The sequence below is a fragment of the Archocentrus centrarchus genome, chromosome 7, assembly GCF_007364275.1.
Source record: "Archocentrus centrarchus isolate MPI-CPG fArcCen1 chromosome 7, fArcCen1, whole genome shotgun sequence".
Classification (NCBI taxonomy): Eukaryota; Metazoa; Chordata; class Actinopteri; order Cichliformes; family Cichlidae; genus Archocentrus; species Archocentrus centrarchus.
Window position 1 is genome coordinate 8,416,523 of NC_044352.1, and position 18,341 is coordinate 8,434,863.

Consider the following 18,341-nt stretch of genomic DNA (forward strand, 5'->3'; position numbering starts at 1 on the left):
GGTTCTGAGGTCTCTTTGAAATCCTTTTGCCACAGTCACTCGTGGCAGTTGAAAGACCTCTTTAGAAAAAAAAAGGGAGGGAGTTAAATAAGAGAGACAGGGAAGGAGAAAGAGGTGACTGCTGTTGAAAGTGACTTACGATCATAAATTGGATTTCCACTGGGTCATCTGCTCATCATTTACCACCTGTGGGGAATGCTGCTGCTTGATGATCTAATCACCCTCTTCTCTGTAAATATAAAGGTCTGAGAGGCAGAGGACCCAGGTTGTTGTAAAATGTGCACAAATTATTATGCTCTTCTGCGTGTGCACACAAAAGGCATGGCCTCATTAGTATTCAAACTAGCCTCTGTATTTCAGACACCCTTCGGACACAACTGTCTGCCTCAGTCGGTTGCACGCAGACCCCACCTCCCACAGCTGAGCCTTTCTGCACTTTGTGGATGATATTGCTGTGTGCCGACGCCTCCAGCTTCCACGACCTCCCCTGTGCTCGTTCTCCAAATTCCCACCCTTGTTAATGAGAATTAATGGCTAGTGGTCTTGTGCAAGTGTGTGGATGTGCGTGAGGTGGCTTCTAAACACTGTTTTGACAAGGCTGGCTAACCTGACCTCCCAGACAATGCCACAGAGCACAAGAGCAAAGCGCAGCCCAGTGCTCAGCCGTAATTACCGTGCTGACAATACTGTCAGACATTTCATGTAATCACGTCACCCTAAGGAAACTCACTGTCCTTTTGTGCCCCACAGCTTAATCAAAACCATGTAAACATGGCTTTGGTGTGTAGCTCCCTCTTCACCCTACTAGTGATGGTCTCTTTCTACTACTCTGCCAGTGTTGCTTTCCCGTTGATCATCTGAGAAACGCTGTTTTAGGGGATTACCATCATAAAACATACTTATTGGATACGGTTGTGCCTTAAGTTGTTCAGTGGAATTTTATGTTTTTGTACCTGCTTGCAAATCCTTGCCCAGCATAGATTGACATTCATAAGAATATCCTTTGTACTTGTCCAGCAGTGACACAGCAGTGTCATGTTAATCATACTTGGCATAATCTTTTTTGTCTTTTCAGAGCGGTCACGTTCCTTTGCCAATTGCCATGCAATTATGCAAATCACAATCCCATGATACATTGAGAGTGGTGTTGGAGACAGGGGAAGGGGGGGTGGGGGACTTCTATCTGTGCTCTCCCTAATGAGATTGATGTCCCAGCATCTATCAGTGTGGGAACTGCCAGAGTAGAAGCCCAGCATGCAGGGATGGAGCACATAACTCACAATCTCATAGGCACACACCACAGAGAAGGGCGAGCGAGGATTTAGTTAAAATTTCTCTCTTTCTGTCAAGGCTAACTCTATTTCTTGCTGTCTCTTTCTGTCTCATCACTCTTATCTTGCTCTCTTTCGCACAAATGAACACCTACACACACACACACACACACACACACGCACACACACACAGAGTCTAATATAATTCTGCTCCTGTCTTCTATAAAAGCGCCCCATTTACACATCCTGCAGGCAACACAAAGGAAATTTGCGATGAAAAGTTTACCTGGAAAATGTCAGGTGCGTTTCAGGATGGATTTATCATCGCAGTAAAAGGAATCGGTTGTTTGCGATGAGACTTGGGCAAGCTATAGACATTTTGCAATAACTCGATGCTTATTGGCTTTGTAAATGGAGCAGGAAATTTGCAAATTGTGTGTGTGTGCGTGTGTGTGTGATTTGTTTGAGTTTGCACTGAGTTTGACTTGCAATTGTGAGTTCTTGGTGTTCATGTAATTACTCGCAGTGAGCGATGTGCTGTTAGACATGTTGTCACTGTGTGAATATTGCTATGATGGAGACAGATGGTAATTTATGAGCAAGCTTTTCACTTTATCTTCCTAAACCAGGCTCATTTTTGCATGCGCATACAACCCCGTGTCACAAACTTGTGAACTATAAGGGTTTGCCGCTGTGACTTAATTTCAAGTTTAAAAGATAGATTTTATAACTCAGCAATTATTTTTGAACTAGAATTGTGCAATGTATTCCAGCAGGTAAACAGAAGCAGTTAAGCGCAGTCGGGTCCTTTTTGAGTGTTTTTGCCCTCTGTAGATCCCATTGTGATTACAGAGGCTGTTTTTGTTTTTTTGGTTTTTTTTCAGTGTTTTAACACTGAAAAACAAAACAATGCAGTTTCTACACAAAATTTGTGCAGTTTCTACACAAATTTTGTGTAGAAACTGCAGACATTTTTTTGTGTTGTCTCACATTTTCACAGCTCAAATGTAGGTCAGCTTTGTTTTTTCATCTCAGTGATGTCCTTTACATACATTGCATTATATTTACAGTTCCCCTGTACAGCTACAGACCATTTGTTTCATTCATTTGCCATAAATGAACCAGACAATGGGACACATCTGGTCATGAATGTACTTGTTAGTCAGTTGTCCAGATGTTTGTGGAAATGAAGGGACCGTGTCTTTAATTCCCAAATAGGAAATACAATAATTTTGCTAAACTGCTTCAATTATAGCAGAAAGACTATACTTCAGTCACATTTTTGGGCAGTTGCTTTGGAGTACAGACACAGGACACAAAGATTGTGTCACTCTCTGAATACGTGTGTATCCAACTGTTTGTAGTAGTTATTATACTTTTATTATTATTTATTCATGATTGCTTTTTGTCTGCCTCTCCTCTAGGTTCCACAGCAGAGGAGCCTAGCAGGGGGGTGCGGGGGTTTACTCGAGATCCATCTCAGTTACAGGGCACCATTCTGAAGACGGCACTTAGAAAAAGCCCCCAGGGCTTTGGATTCACCATTATTGGAGGAGACCGACCTGACGAGTTCCTTCAGGTCAAAAACGTTCTCCCAGATGGGCCTGCAGCACATGACAAGAAGATTGCCTCAGGTAACCTTCCTCACGGACATAATGTTTATAAATGTGCACTTCAGTATCGCTTTTACATCCTGTTTTAACAGTTAGAGGCCATCCTGCTGTAATGCATTACCAAAATGCAAGGTAATACAAGGAGTAATTCATGTGTACACAGTTTGCTGTGCATGGCATTTATCGTTATTCACACAGTAACACTTAAGCCAGGCATTAACATACATTCTGTGCATAATACAGTTTTATGGGACTTTTGTGTACACACAAATAAACGCATTCAGAGAAGAAAACAGAACGGGGACTTCACTTTGCTGGATCGAGCAATGTGACACCCAAAGACAAATGTTTATAGGCAGTGTTCAGGGGAGCGGCTCTTAAAATAGGAAACTCATCAATAAACGCGTGTGCAGTTTATAGTGGACACTCACATTTTATATGCACTTGTATATTAAAAATTTAATTAGCCTGAATACCAGCTGTATGGGGATATATTGTAGTTGGCCATGTGCTTCTTGTACCTTTTGTCAGTATGTTTTGCTAAAATTTGTCGTATTAGCGTGCAAGTGGCACAGTAAGTTCTTTATTATTGCATGCTCAAGCTCTGCGATCGCGTGCACGGTGACTGTAGTAATTTGATGTATGTTCCTGTGAAATGCCTCAGGTTTCACATTACAGTAGTATTGATTGCCGAGCCATTGCTGCTGCTGAGAATCAACTTAAGAGTGGAGCAAAGAGAGTAATTATTTTCAGTGTTTCATTTCCCTTGAGAGGGAGGGTAATTGACTATAACAAAAGATGAATGTAATTAATTTCATTGGGTTTTAATTGCGAGCAGTAGACTGTAACAACTTTAAGTAATTTTTATTTTTTATGTATTTGTTTATTCATTTATTTTGCATTTTCAGCTATAGGCCTACGGCATTTATTTATGCCAAAGGTAGAGTGTTTGAACTTTCTGAGAGTCTGTGTTTCACTTATCTTTTTGTATGCTTAGTTGTTAGACTGCCCATTAGAGCAACATGTAGTTGGTCTGAACAGGCACCAAACTGGTATCTGAAGCTCACTTCGAGAGTGAAACCTTAGCTGTTTTTGCGAGAGGAAAGTATTGATTGTGTAGGTGGGTGATCCTCCTCTGGGCTTCTAGCCAGCTAGCTAGTCAGCAATTCAGCTGGTTATCCAGGCCTATATCTAAGCCATGCCAGGGGTGATGAGAGCCTATCCCTCACAGGGAGATGAAAGGAGGAAAAAGAGTGCAACATGTCAGTGGTCTTGTTCTATTTTATGTTCTCATACTCCCCTCCCCCCTCCCTTATTAACATCTTTGAATTGAAAAGTAGGAGCCTACTTATGCAATCCAGCTACACAATTATCTCACTTATTGCCATGCCTTTTTAATGGCATTCGTTTGTGGTACTTTTCACAATTTCCCTTTGCATGGTGATAAATACAAATGCATTGAAATTTTAGGGTCCACTGTCAAATTTATTCGTATCACAAGTGTGTAAAAGCGCTATGTTCTTCTTTTAGGTGACGTGATTGTCGACATTAATGGGACATGTGTGCTGGGAAAGACTCATGCTGATGTTGTGCAGATGTTCCAGTCTATCCCAGTCAATCAGCATGTAGATATGGTCCTGTGTCGGGGCTACCCTCTACCAGAGGACTCCAGCAATAGCGAGGAGGCATCAGGCAGCCTCTGCACCTCTAAGGACACTTCTCCTTCCCCCTCCACCTTGACGCCACAAGACCTCCATTACACAGTCACAGATGGAGGGACCCTTTCTCGGCAGACTGCTTCAGTGCCACCTATGACCAACGGAGGACGCCACCACCACCATCCTCATCCCCTCCAACATCACCACCTTCCACATGCCCTTAACCAAGAAGGCCCTGACCCTACTTTATTACAGCCAGAGCTGGTGAGTGTGCCCTTGGTGAAAGGCCCAGGAGGTTTTGGCTTTGCCATTGCAGACTGCCCCCTGGGACAAAAGGTAAAGATGATCCTGGATGCCCAGTGGTGCCGTGGCTTGTTGAAGGGTGATGTTATCAAGGAGATCAACAGACAGAACGTCCAAACTTTGAGCCACTCGCAGGTGGTTGACATCCTCAAAGACCTGCCTGTGGGCAGTGAGGTCAACGTGCTGGTGCTTCGAGGAGGTGAGTCAGCAGGGGTGAAAGTTCACATTGCTGCTAGTGTAGACTGCTGCTGCAGGTAAGCCTGCAAGATTGAACCAAGCTTTAGAAGCATGTCACAGGTGGTGAGTTTACAGTACTCGTGTTGTGGCATCTCTCTTGTCAAATCACTGCTGTCTATACTAATCTGCTGTTTAGACAACAAACAGGCGTTAGTACCTGGAGATAGTCCGGTTTAGACCCATGTTTCTGAAGTTATTTTAATCCCCACACAGCTTTATGCCACCTGTTCTGTTTCTTTACTTTCTTTTGGCCAAAAGAAACCACTGAAAGAAACAATAATCTGCTTCCATTTGTAAATAATTTCTTAAGAGGAAGTGAGGCAGTGGGGTCAAACTTTGTCAAAGATATTTCAACTGTAGACGAGGTGAGATTTAATGTAATGCACAACATTTTAATTTAAGATTATCACCATGGAGTGTGGTGTTCTGTAGGTGTTACTTGAATACACAGACTCTCCCAATGTTAAATAAAGCAATTTCACGCTCCGGTCTGCACCAGCTCTGCATCATCCACCATGCACTTTCCCAAACAGGGAGGAAGTCATGCTTAGTCACATGATGAGCTGTGCTAGGAAGGTGCAAATAGATGGCAGTTTTGGTGATTCACTTGCTGCCTGGAGAGAAAGTGAGCGGGGAGGCAGGAGAGACAGAGCATGGTGAATAATGATTGGCCGCCTTCTTACTTCATGCTTTCACAGATTTGAAGGGCTTGTTCCTTTATGCCTTTACTGCAGTGCAGTAGCCTAGATTCAAGAGATCAGTGTTGCACCCACATATCAGATATGCACAGCTGGGTTCTGCTTTGAGCTCCAGGGGGTTGTAGTGTGTGTGCATGTGTGTGCACTGTTGTGCAAGCATTTTTTAATTGCATATGTGCATATGGAGGATTTGTGTGTCAATGTTAAAAAAGCAGGAGATCATAGCTTTCCAGGACTAAAAGGAGTAGTGCCGCAGGGCTTCCCTCAGGTCACCCATGGACTGGGATTAGGTTAGGCTTTACTCCCAGCCGGGGGCGAGAGCTACCTTCTAATGACAGCAGCAGAGAGAAATGAAAGAGGAAATTATTTGGCCTTGCTCCCTGTACTGGATTTAAATCTGGAAATGAGACAAAGTGGCCTTCCCCATGGGATATGTGCTGAACTCACTATCTGTGATATGATATGATCAGAGACAGTGAAAACAGAGAGATTGCCAGTGAATTTTTACATAATATCTGAAAAGAAAAAAAATTGAACCTAAATGCTTTTTCTCTTAATATACCCCAGTAAATATCTTATAAAATGATGTCTAATAAATGAATTTGATGACAGTTCGAATGTAAGATTTTTTAATACTCCTCTGGTAATGTAGCTAACAGCTGGCAGGTTTAAGCCACAGAAGTGTATGTTTTCCCATGGCTTAAGGTCATCTGTCTCTCATCCTGTAAAACCATTCATGCAACTGGAGTCTACTGCCCCCTACTGGTTTGACTGCACTCTGACTCACACTCTGCTGTGTGACCACGACCATGTTACGGGGGGGATCTGAAACCTATAAGCAAGTTCACTCTGTGATTCGGTGGATGAAAAGGTGCAGAGTCTGAATAAGAACTAAGAGAAGATTTAGTCTGTCGTTCAACCACTTCAAGCCAAAAGGTCACTGGAGTGAAGAAAATACAAAATGCAACTCGTCCTTAAATAATTTAAGCTGATGTAAGCAGATGTTGGCAGATGTGTGTTGTTGTGGTGTTAATGATGTGACTTTAATGCCCCACTTCTACCTCTCTGCCCACAGGTCAGACATCTCCTGTGAAATCACTAAAACCAGTAAGTTCTTTGGTCAGTTTAAATCTGTTTTGTATGATGAAAAGAAAAAAAAGAGAGAGAGAGACTGCAATGCTAAAACCGCTGCTGAATTATTAAAACAAAGAACTTTAGTCTCAGTTACCCTTCGAGCTCCAACGTGTAAACGTGTGTGTGCTGTAGTAGCTGCTGTTAGCTGCATCATTCAGGGAGCCCACATTAGCCAGGCTGTTATTTCTGGAACTGCATGTGGGTAAATATGCTGGCTTCTGGCAAACAGCAACTTAACATCCCTCTGTGTATGGGTGTTTAAGACGATATGCCGTGTTCAACAGCTTGTTCCTGTGCTACTCCTCCATGATGCACTCTTAAAATAGAGAGTGTTGGGGCACCGTTAGGCTTACTCATACTGTTTTATTTGTACAACACATAATTATTCAGATTATTCTGTATGGATGAACTATATTCTTTTTTTGTACTAGTGTAGTAGTTTGTCATTGAGGATAAACTTTACTGATTTTTTTTTCTTTTCTGGCATACCTTCTTACTTTAGACAGAGATCACTGAGATAACATAGAATATACTTATTATTAAATAATCTACACACATTATACAATGATGGTGAACACATTGGCACTTAAAAATACGTAATATATAAGCCCATTAGTTTTATGCACATTTACCTTATAATGATTACCCACCTGAGTTCATGCTTGTGTATCACTGCTCTTGCCTCTGTGTTGCAGTGTACAGCTCCCATGTCTCATCCAGTACCCCAACAACTGGCTCATCCGTTCCCCCAGCCCACAATGCAGCAGCAGAGGCAGGAGATGATCAGCAGCACAGAGACCCTAAGTCAGCCAGAAGCATCCCCCAATCCATCAACTTTCTCCTCTAGCACCCTGCGCTCAGCTTCACCCAAACCAGATGCATCTGAGCTCTACCTCAAGTCCAAGGCCATTTTAGACAGCAAGCGTGAGTGTACAGGAGTTGTTTTTATTTAATTTTTTGTCCTTGCAGCTCGCTACAAATAAGCCAAATGAGACAACACCTAGACATGAACATCTCAAAATGAAAAATTGCAATTAAAGCGAGCAGTCCCAGCATTTTTTTTTAAATAAAATTTGTGCACATGCACCATTTGAATTTCTTACAAACCACAAACACACACACAAAAAAATACAGAATGTTAAAAGAATTGTAAGGAACAGGATGCATGGTTAATGGCTGTCACTTCCTGTTAGGTTCTGGCAGCGTCACCTCATTAACATTGCACGTAATGTCATCTCTGGCCATGCAAGAGGGAAAATATAGCTCTGTGTGCAATATCATCTCTGATCCTTCCTCAGTGTTTCAGCATCCCTCAGTCCTGGCCTGCTCCTGCTTCTCTCTTCCTCAGTGTTTGCAAAGTTTTCAAAAAAAGAGCTGAGCCTGTTTGGAATGCTAAGCCTCAGATTGGCTAGTGGTCAGCATAGGTTTTTCTCATGTGTGGGTGCATTGTTGCCAGTTTCAACTATCAAGGTGTTTTCCTGATGGTCAAGATTTAATTCTAGAAAAATGTGCGTATTTTTGCTCCAGTTAAATGAATATTGTTCATCTGTTTTTTACCAATTCTCTTTTCTTTCCTCTCTGCAGCTCCTTATACAAAGGACCTGGATGTATTCATCAAAAGAAACCAGGAGTCAGGCTTCGGTTTTAGAGTCCTTGGGGGCGAGGGACCAGATCAGCCAGTAAGTGGCAGCCCTGTATTCATTTAAAAGTGCAGCTGGAATCCCAGACCCTCAATTACAAGAACAGCAGACTGACACCAACTTGAAGCTGCATTCAGTTGATTTAGTAACGCAAAGGTTCTGTTTTCAGCTCTGAGAATGTATCATTATCAAAACTACCAGCCAATCTGTGTAATTAATCTCCCTCAGATCAGTATATTTAACCATGTCTCTTACACCATCTTATTCCCACAGGTATATATTGGTGCCATTGTGCCACTCGGAGCGGCTGAGAAGGACGGGCGCTTGCGGGCAGGGGATGAGCTACTTTGTATAGATGGTGTTCCAGTCAAGGGCAAGTCCCACAAACAAGTGCTGGAGCTGATGACCAATGCTGCGCGTAATGGCCAAGTCATGCTTACAGTCCGCAGGAAACTAGCGCACGCAGGTCTGTCTGCATCTGAATAATCAGCTTCACGTTCCTCTGAGGGCACTGAAAGCTTGGTTTCTTTGCTCACTACTTTGGTTTAGATCAGTATGCTAGAGGAGAACCTTTGAGCGAAAGCTTTGATCTGGATTTTTTCTTTTTTTTTCTTGCATTAATCCTTTAAATTTGTTGTGGTAGATTTCCTCACAGAATGAAATGAAGTTTGACAAAAATAGACTTTTAAGATTTTCCTGAAAGAAAAACCAAGTTTTAAGAACGGTGGATTTGTTTTAATCATGGCGAGGTGAATTCCAATTTTCATCTCAAATCAAAACAGAAAAAGAAGATTGTTTTTTTTTCTCTCCGTTTATCTGTCAAGGATTACTGCAGCTGTGTGAAAGGCACTGAAGATTAGATCAGCTGGTGGAGTTAAATCTCAAAGGATGGGAAAAGAAATGCTGACTTTTTTCTTTTCTTTTCTAACTGCATATACCGTGCTGCATTCCAACTGGTTTACCTCTCAAATAGCCATTCCATAAATAGTACAAGCACTTTTTAAAATTACTACGGATTTGATGTATCACAACAGCATTGCAAAAAAAAAAAAAAAATTAAGCATCAATCATGTGAGGGTTTATGCTTTCAAAGCAGGGGGTTTAGAAAGATGCAGGCTAACAAAACAGAGACTCAGCGAAAAAAAAAAAAAAACAGTGAAGAGAGATGGAGGTTGCTTAGCTTGTCTTATGAATAACAAATTGTAAAGGCCTTTTATCTCAGCTGTAGAGCTCACGGTCTTTCATTTAATGTGGGCAAGACATGCTGCAGAAAGGCTGTCTTTGGTAAAGCCCCTGCTTTTGGATTATTTACAGAAGGATCTCTGCAAGAACAAATCAGGATCAAATTCTGTCAATAATTGTTATGGATTTAAATGTATAAAAAAAATTTTAATGGATTTAAATTTTTATTTATTTATTTATGTTTAGATGGCAGTGGAGAATTTGAGAGCAGCCAGCAGCCCCAGCAGGTTGCGTCTGCTCTGGTCAACAGCTCTCCCAAAATGCCTCGTACTGAAGCGGCCAACATCGTCCAGCCTGCTCAGCCCACCCGTCCGGAGCGATTTGATGTGACTCTGCAGCGCAAAGACAATGAGGGCTTTGGTTTCGTCATCCTCACGTCAAAGAACAAACCCCCACCTGGAGGTCAGAAATAAATTACTACAAGTCAAATTGTTCATTTGTCTGCTACTTTGGCTAACGACCAAAAAAACCTCCAGAACTAATGGCAGCATTATTAGTCTCAGCAGTATTTTCTGTTGAGAGCTTATTAGGAACGTGCTCAACTAAGATGGGGGATGTGGTTAACATTATAACTTCCAAAAACTGGTATCAATGCCCTGCACGTGTTATTTATTTATTTTATTCTATTCTATTTTAGTTTTAGTTTAGTTATTTGTTCTTACTCATCCTTTTCATTTTTTTCTCTGTACTGAGCTGCTGTAATGCGCAAATTTCCCCGTCGTGGGATCATTAAAGTTTTATCTTATCTTATCTTAACATGATCATGCCTCTCGCAGCTGCTAGTGTTGTTGGTCACCATTTTTGCCTCTGCTTTTTCAAATATAAGATCCTAATTCATCAAAATAAGTTTGTAAATACATGTCCTGCGCATCCCATAACATCTTTATGCGATGTGCAGAACATCACATAAAGATGTTATGTGCTTATTTAAGAATTAGAGTTGCGTAAACATGCCCGAACAGCAGATTTTCATTTCTCTGCTTTGGTCTCTTCCAGTTATACCTCACAAAATTGGTCGTATTATTGAAGGCAGCCCCACAGACCGTATAGGTCAAATGAAGGTGGGAGACCGTATTTCTGCTGTCAACGGCCTGTCCATCATGGAGCTTTCACACAACGATATTGTTCAGCTCATCAAGGATGCTGGAAATTTGGTCACCCTTACTGTTGTGCCTGAAGATGGTAGGTTGGCACAGACTAAGTCTCACTTCTGTTAAAGTGATTTTTCTATTTATTTTATTATTTTTTTTTTTTTAAGAGAGAGTATTTCTGGGAATAAGATCATGGGAATTTTGACACACTTTGTGTTTTTACAGACAGTGCTCCTCCATCTGGAACAAATTCAGCCAAGCAGAGCCCTTCGGCACAACACAGAGCTGTAGGCCAACAGCCTCCCAGCTACCAAGACAGGTAAACGATTATACACACATACTCCCACACAAGCTCAAGCATTCACACAAGCTTGCCAGTATCCCCCTTTGAAATACTAAGTCCACTGGAGACAATCTAATACAGGTTCTGCCACTTGAACCATAAATTAGCCCCAATCCTCTCAAAGTGCCTCTGGTATTGTGCTGCAATGTGGCCCATTACCATCTCTTGTGCCTCACACACACTCCTTGTTATCCAAAAAGACAGAAAATCCCCCCATTGGGTCACCCTTTGGATGGCGAAGCAAAGAAAAAGAGACAGATTAATAGGGAGTCATGCCTCCGCTTTGATCTTTCTTTTTAAACAAGGCTACCTGTGCCAGACTTTTTAATCCCGCTACTGCAACAGAAATTTGCCGCCGTCATTTCTCGCCCATGTCCACCCTGTTCTCTGCCCACCAGCAGGCATTCATATTCTCCTCGTTTAGTCCCCCGTCCAGTCCTCAGCCTCTTCCTCTCCACTTAATCACCAACATGCCTTGGGTCAGCCCAGGCTTAGATATGAGCTGAAGCTGTCAGCTCGGTGGCGTGAAGTGTGCAGACTCTTCTCAAAGCTAGAGCTGGTAAGAATTCCTTCGCTCTTTATATAGTGCGTCACGCTAAATTCCCACAAAGGCCCTGTAATGAGCTCTGTGAAGTATTAAAGTATGCCCCCGTTATCTGTCACTGAAGTGTAAAAGCAACACGGTTCTTTGAAGGATTTACATTTCTCTGCGCGTTGTATAATGAAACCAACAGAAAGAGGCTCATGCTGCTGTAATGAAGGCGTGGCAGTGTGTGGATCTCACACTGGACACAGCAAAAAGAAAACAGAATGAGGCTTCTTTTCTATTTCTGTGATATAGAGAATCAGTATTTATTTTCATTAGAGCCCGGCTGATGTAGGATTTTTAAGAGATGCCTTTATTTGATATTTAAAAATCTGATATTCTGATATATCGGCCAGTATATTTTTTTTTCTTTCAGACACTCAAAGCATAAACAGAATTCCCTAACATTTGTTATGTGTTGTTATTATGTACTCATTTACTCCCTACGCGACTCTGCTCAGATCAGCTGGTTGTTGTTTGTGGTGTTTCAAACATGTTTTGCCAGCAGAGAATTGCCCTCTGGTAGACAACCTGTTTCATGTCAACACTCATAAATGCTGATAAATCAGCAGATAGCTGTATTGGCCAATAATATTAGCCCACCAATAAATCAGTCAGGCTCTAGTTTTCATAAGTTGCCCCACAGTAGATATTGCGTTCACTTTTAAACTGGTCACTGTATTTTGCTTGTTAATATTTTGAGTATGTGAATCTCGTGTATAATTGATCACATTCTACCTCAAAATTATTATAACTGTTCAGTGACTAAAATTTACACTTTGAAAATTATGTCCAAATTGTTAACATTTTCCAGACCTTATAAAATCTTTTTAAAATCTAATTGTTTTCTTATCTCAAGAAAAGATTCTGTTTCTTCGTAGCAAATCACAGCTAAATGTATCTGTTTTGTGTCACACTATAATGCTTCTTCTCTGGGGTAGGAACAGTGACTCCGAGGGTAAGAATTATCTTTCACCAAGAGATGGCACTGGAACTCTCATCACATCAGGCCCTAAGCAGGCGAGTCCGATGCTTTGAATTTACATTTTTCTCAGTTACAGTATTTAATTGCTCTGGTGTCAGTTGATCCCCAGAAACTCTTGAGCGTGATGCATATCAGCAAAGTAATAGATTTTCCAGATTAATTTCCACCCTGGGGATGATTTTGCATCAACTACTTCAGTCTTAAAAGCTCACAATCTTGTTTGTGAACAACAGGGCTGCTTCGTGGTGGAGCTGGAACGCAGCCAGAGAGGCTTCGGCTTCAGTTTGAGAGGAGGGAAGGAGTATAACATGGGGCTGTTCATCCTTCGACTGGCCGAGGAAGGGCCTGCTCTTAAAGATGGCAGGATACACGTGAGTTCTGGCTTTGTCTGCTTAATTTCGCTTCAGTGTCTGAACTTCAAGTGCAATAAACCTTGATCAAAGGTTTACTGAGTTTCACACAGAGTGCTCTACCTCAGCTAAAACTAAACAACTGCTCCTTCCAATCGAAAAGTTAATGTTAACATCCATCCATCCATTCTCTTCCACTTATCCTGTTCAGGGGGGTGGGGGGGTGGCTGGAGCCTATCCCAGCTGACATAGGGTGAGAGGCCGGGTGTGAATGTGAGTGTAAAAAAAAAAAAAAAAAAAAAAAAGTTAACAGATTTTTTTAATTTAATTATTTGTCAGGTTGGAGATCAAATAGTGGAGATCAATGGCGAGGCCACACAGGGCATCACGCACACTCGAGCAATTGAGCTGATCCAAGCAGGAGGCAATAAAGTTCATCTGCTTCTCCGACCTGGCCAGGGCTTGGTCCCGGATCACAGTGAGTTACAGCAGAGAACTGTGTGCATGCTGTCGCCGCTGCTTATAGATTTACACAGTAGCTTATTAGCCATACATACAGAGAAGCTTTTGTATGGATATGCTAGACGGCAGGGTGCCGAATTTCCTTTTTTCTCATGCATGTGTTGCAAGCTCTTGTGACCTTTCTCTCCTCTCATTCTATCTTACTACTGCTATTTGGATCTGCCTTGCTTTTTCTGTTTTCTGCTCCAGCACGGCTGTCTATTTCTACCTATTTATCTCTTCCTCCTATAGGTCTGAACTCTTCTTCCACCCTGTGCTTCTACATGAAACCAGAGCATCACTAAAGGCCTCACTGCTTTTCTTGGTCTGTCCCTTATAACTTTGGTAATTCTTGTACTCCACCTACTTTTGTCTTTGAATCCTCCTTTCAGAGTGAGTTATCTCCCAAATTAAAGTGTCCTTCTCTGTCCACTACGTCGTCACCGTGGTCAGTCTGAACTGATCAGTTCATTGGGGCTCAGTAAACACCTAATTTATAATAACCAGATTATTTGGAGGGCTGAACTAAAGCAGTGAGTCCTAGAAGAACAAATAGGCCTTCAGGAGCACTGGGAAGCTTCAGAGCCCCACAGGTTATTTTTTTAAGGGTATTTCAAAACCAAAGATGCCACTGAACACTCACTGCATCCAAAATAAGATGGAGATCTGGAGAGATGTTCTTAACCAGATATTGACCAGTCAGTGGAAAAGTGGATCTGTGTTTATTCACTGGCATCAATCTGTCGATCCAAAGACCAAATTAGAATTTCGTTTCTGAGTTGTTGCTCTTAGGAATCCAAAAGCACATTTCAGTCCATCTCTCTGCTTTTTTTTTTCTCACTGTTTTTTCTGCTGCATATATCTGCTCTCAACTATAGCTGTGACGTTCTTATCAGCTCTGGGGAAAATTGAAACGTCAGTGCTAAGTGAACTCTAGCACCTTTTCATTGATAGCTACGTTGTCAGCTGATACACATCTCAAACAAGGCAAATATATTAGAGGGCTGTTACAAGAGATTATTACAGAAAGCGAGGCAGATGGCAAACATCTTTTTCCACAAAATGAGCATATCGTGCTTCTATTGTATGACATTTAATCATTTTTAATCTTTGTTGAATGTGCAAAATATCTTGTTAGATTTTTTTTTTTTAGCTTTTGCAGTTTCTTTGAATTCATATAGTAGTTCTTTTGCTTAGCTTGAAGGTTTTTTTCTTACTATCTGCTGCTTGCTTCTCAGGTTCAAAGGACAAAGTAACCATTCCAACCTCAAGCTTTCCCAGATTCTCTGTATCTGATGGGCAGTCATCTCCAGCTTCTCCATCCTCTGTCTCCCTCTCTACCTCGGAATTTTCCCCATCTTCACCCAAAATATCTGCCCCCCATGACTTCTCTGGGGGCGACAGTACAGTGTGTGGGTCCCCTGGTGCTGGGAAGGAGCATGGCAGGCAAGCTAACAGATCAAGTGGACAGCAGCTCTCTCACCCCAGCTATAAGCGCACCACCAGCCCCAGCACCCAGACTGGTAATACAAGCAGGAGTGACTCCACAAGTGGTAGCCCCAAAAGAGCCACCGAAGGCTGGAAGGATCCCGCAGATCGCTCCCAGAGCCCTCGAAAAATGGAGCAAAGCCACAGCGGATCCGTGGAGGACATGAGCAAGGAGAGAAAAGCCCAGGGACAGAAAGACCACCGCTCCTCTAGTCCAAGGAAAGGCTCCAAGAGGGAGCATGACCCTGCTGTGCCTTTGAGGAACCTTGAGGAGTCTCACAGCCCCAGGCGTCCAGCTGGCCAAAAGCCCAGTTTTCCCTCTGGAGAAGAGAAGGACTGGAGGTACAAGCAGGATGATTCAGCTTACTGGCAGGAGAGAGGAGCTGCAGAGAGTGGAGACAAAAGCTGGGGAATCAGCGATCACTACAGAAAGGGAAAAAGGGCTGAGCAAGAGACATCGGTGCAAAAATCCAACGCCCAAACATACAGAGAGAGGGTGGGGTCAGACGCTGGTAGCGGCACGCTGAGCCGGAGGAGCGGAAGAGACAAAGGGGACAAGGAATATCGAGAGAGCAAGTACCATGGTTCAACTGAAGAAGTGAACAGAAAGGACCCCAGAGGTTCAAGCAGTAGCATCCCAGACCCCCACTGCAATGGGAACACTACCAGCAAGAAGGCCTCTATCACCCCGGGCCCGTGGAAAGTTCCCAGTTCTGCCAAGATCCAGTCCCAAGTGGACACCACATATGCAGATATCTGAAACCCTGCCAGGACTCTGCATAGATGAAGAAAAAGCTGAGCCTCAAACATGGATTCAGAACTGAAGGATGTTTATTTTTAGACATTTCTGACATAGCAGATCACTGTGCAACCAGCAACATAGCTTCTCATTGCTTATGATTTTTTTTTTCCCCCCAACCAGTTTGCCTAGGTCAGTTTGCATCAAGGTGCTGAAGTCTGATCTGACACGTGTGCTTGTACCTACATGAGTATTTTTACTGTATAATGACGTGTAGGCATGTGTGTAACAGATGGGTTCTGAGTGTGGTGTTTGAAAGTAACAATGAAGTCTATTTTGTGCCAATCAGAGACTCTGGTTATATAAAGAAGCTGCTCCTAATTGCACTCACTGTGAGACTGTTTGTGGGTTTTTGGATAAACTGCTCTCCTACCCACCTCGATGAAGGATCCAGATTTTGTTTTTGGGTTTTTTTTTGGTGTGTGTGTGTTACTTATGAAGGTTTAACGGCATATTCATGCAATCCCAGCTTTTCTTCCAGGTGAGACTGATTCACTGTTGCTGTCACAAGTGGATGTTTTAAAAAGTGACTTGTGAATTTTTTCTGAAACTTGTCTTAAAAGCAAAACTGTCTCTTAAGTCCTCTTGAGGTTTGTTTGTTTGTTTGTTTGTTTTTGATAATCCGTCTAGAGTTGTGAATTGTCTGTGTGGCTGCATTCATACACGTGAAGACATGAATCCCCTTAGCATATCAGAGAATGGAAAGACTACCCCGGAGCTTTATATGCATAAATCAGCAGACCAGATACTTGTGGTTAATGTTTGTCACATGTGTGTTAATAAAAATTAAAAAAAAAACAACAACATAATGTAATTTATTGAAATTAAATGTACACAGAGCAGTTAGTACACATATCCATGCTGAATAATTTCACTTTTCACGTGGACTTTCTAAGAAAAGAGAAATGGAACATGTAGATAAGCATCTCCATCTAAAGTAATACATTTAAAGACTGCAGTCTGTACATCTTATTTCGTGGTCTGCAAACAGTCATGCAAGCCTGATTCATAAAGTTGCTGACTGTTCGCAGCTCTGTATTTTAGGTCCTCTGCCTGCGTGTATGTATACAAGCTGAACTGTAGGCCTGTGTATTTTAGATATTGCTGTAGCATCGACTATACTGAAAATTAAATGTATATCATTTAACAAAGTGGTTACACATATGACACATACTATAAATGAATTAAATTAACAGAGGCTGATTGTGAGGACTCTGCCTTCAACTTACTAAAAAAATTAAAAGATATTTATATTTTTGTTATCATAAATGTAGGCACAAAAACAGATAATTCCAACACAAATATCTATTTTAGATCATTGCTTTTCTTTAGTACACGACCCCACGATGTAAGTAGTATAGGATATATGGATATTATGCTTTATTATGCCTGGTCACTTTTTAGTGTCACAAACAAAGTGAGACGCCCAAAGAATTCAGCAAATTTCCAACACAAGGAGGGAAATGATTAAAAGATGTTGCTCTTTAGGTGGTTGAACATGTGCATGGAAATGGCAATACTGCTTCTTTAGGAGTCTGACTTGAAATTACAATCTAAGTTTGTCAGATTTAATCAAACTAAGATTTAAATTCTATGTAACGAGGGATAAAAAAAAATACATTGGGAGAAGTTGCCCTGCTCTAAAGTGAAAATGTAGCATTGTTACAATGTTTCTCCTGTGGAGTACAGAGACATCTAGTGGTTCATTCACTGCTGTTCACAAACAAGTCACTGCTTGAGCCCTTGAACCCGACCCATAAGGATGTGAAGCAGTAATACATGCATCAGTTGGTCTTTAAGACCACTGCTTAATTTATTGTCCACTTTATTGTGAATATGATGCAATACTGTATTATTTACTGTTCATGCCATTACTATGTATGAGACTGTGGCCTTGTATTGCTCCAACATATATATATATACACACATATATATATATATATATTAAAAAAAAAAACTCTTAGTTTTACATCATGGTAGTTGTAAATGTTTATAAATTGTACAGCACCTGTATAAATATTTGCCTTCATGCAGGAAAAAAAATCCTATGTAAATCGTTTCATTATTTTTTTAAGGGAACTGAAAGGAAATGCTATAAAATGGTTGAAAAGAAATACTCTGGTCATGGCATTCTGTTCATGCACTGATAAATAAAGGTTTACTGATTAAACATGATTCTGGCATGTTGATTTTTTTTTCCCCTTTATATACTTTTAGGAGAATAAATTATGTTGCTATCCTTATGAATGGTTTTTTTTTTTGTTTTGTTTTGTTTTTTTTTTTACAAGCGCCATGTTCTTTTTTGCCTCTAGGGTCTGCCACTGCATTATCATTTTTTTGTTTTTTAATATATATAATTTTAACCACCGTTATAGAGTCGGTTAAAGTGGTATATTATTGAG

The 18,341-nt window shown here is 41.4% G+C and overlaps 1 protein-coding gene across 3 annotated transcripts in view; it reads left to right on the top strand.

The window, feature by feature from the left end:
• magi3a (membrane associated guanylate kinase, WW and PDZ domain containing 3a) overlaps positions 1–18,109 on the top strand; it is a 104,644-nt gene extending 86,535 nt beyond the window's left edge. Inside the window, exons 9-22 of one of the 3 annotated variants that reach the window (XM_030733003.1) lie at positions 2,696–2,905; positions 4,415–5,044; positions 6,856–6,887; positions 7,610–7,838; positions 8,499–8,593; positions 8,828–9,020; positions 9,983–10,198; positions 10,793–10,978; positions 11,113–11,206; positions 12,758–12,836; positions 13,035–13,172; positions 13,491–13,629; positions 13,905–13,997; positions 14,891–15,028. In XM_030733003.1, the coding sequence (XP_030588863.1) occupies positions 2,696–2,905; positions 4,415–5,044; positions 6,856–6,887; positions 7,610–7,838; positions 8,499–8,593; positions 8,828–9,020; positions 9,983–10,198; positions 10,793–10,978; positions 11,113–11,206; positions 12,758–12,836; positions 13,035–13,172; positions 13,491–13,629; positions 13,905–13,957 (2,294 nt within the window). In that variant the 3' untranslated portion in view covers positions 13,958–13,997; positions 14,891–15,028. Of the gene's footprint in view, positions 1–2,695; positions 2,906–4,414; positions 5,045–6,855; positions 6,888–7,609; positions 7,839–8,498; positions 8,594–8,827; positions 9,021–9,982; positions 10,199–10,792; positions 10,979–11,112; positions 11,207–12,757; positions 12,837–13,034; positions 13,173–13,490; positions 13,630–13,904; positions 13,998–14,890 lie in introns of all 3 variants that reach the window. The other 2 variants (XM_030733002.1, XM_030733001.1) reach the window with 2 other exon arrangements.
• The last annotated feature ends 232 nt before the right edge of the window (positions 18,110–18,341 follow it).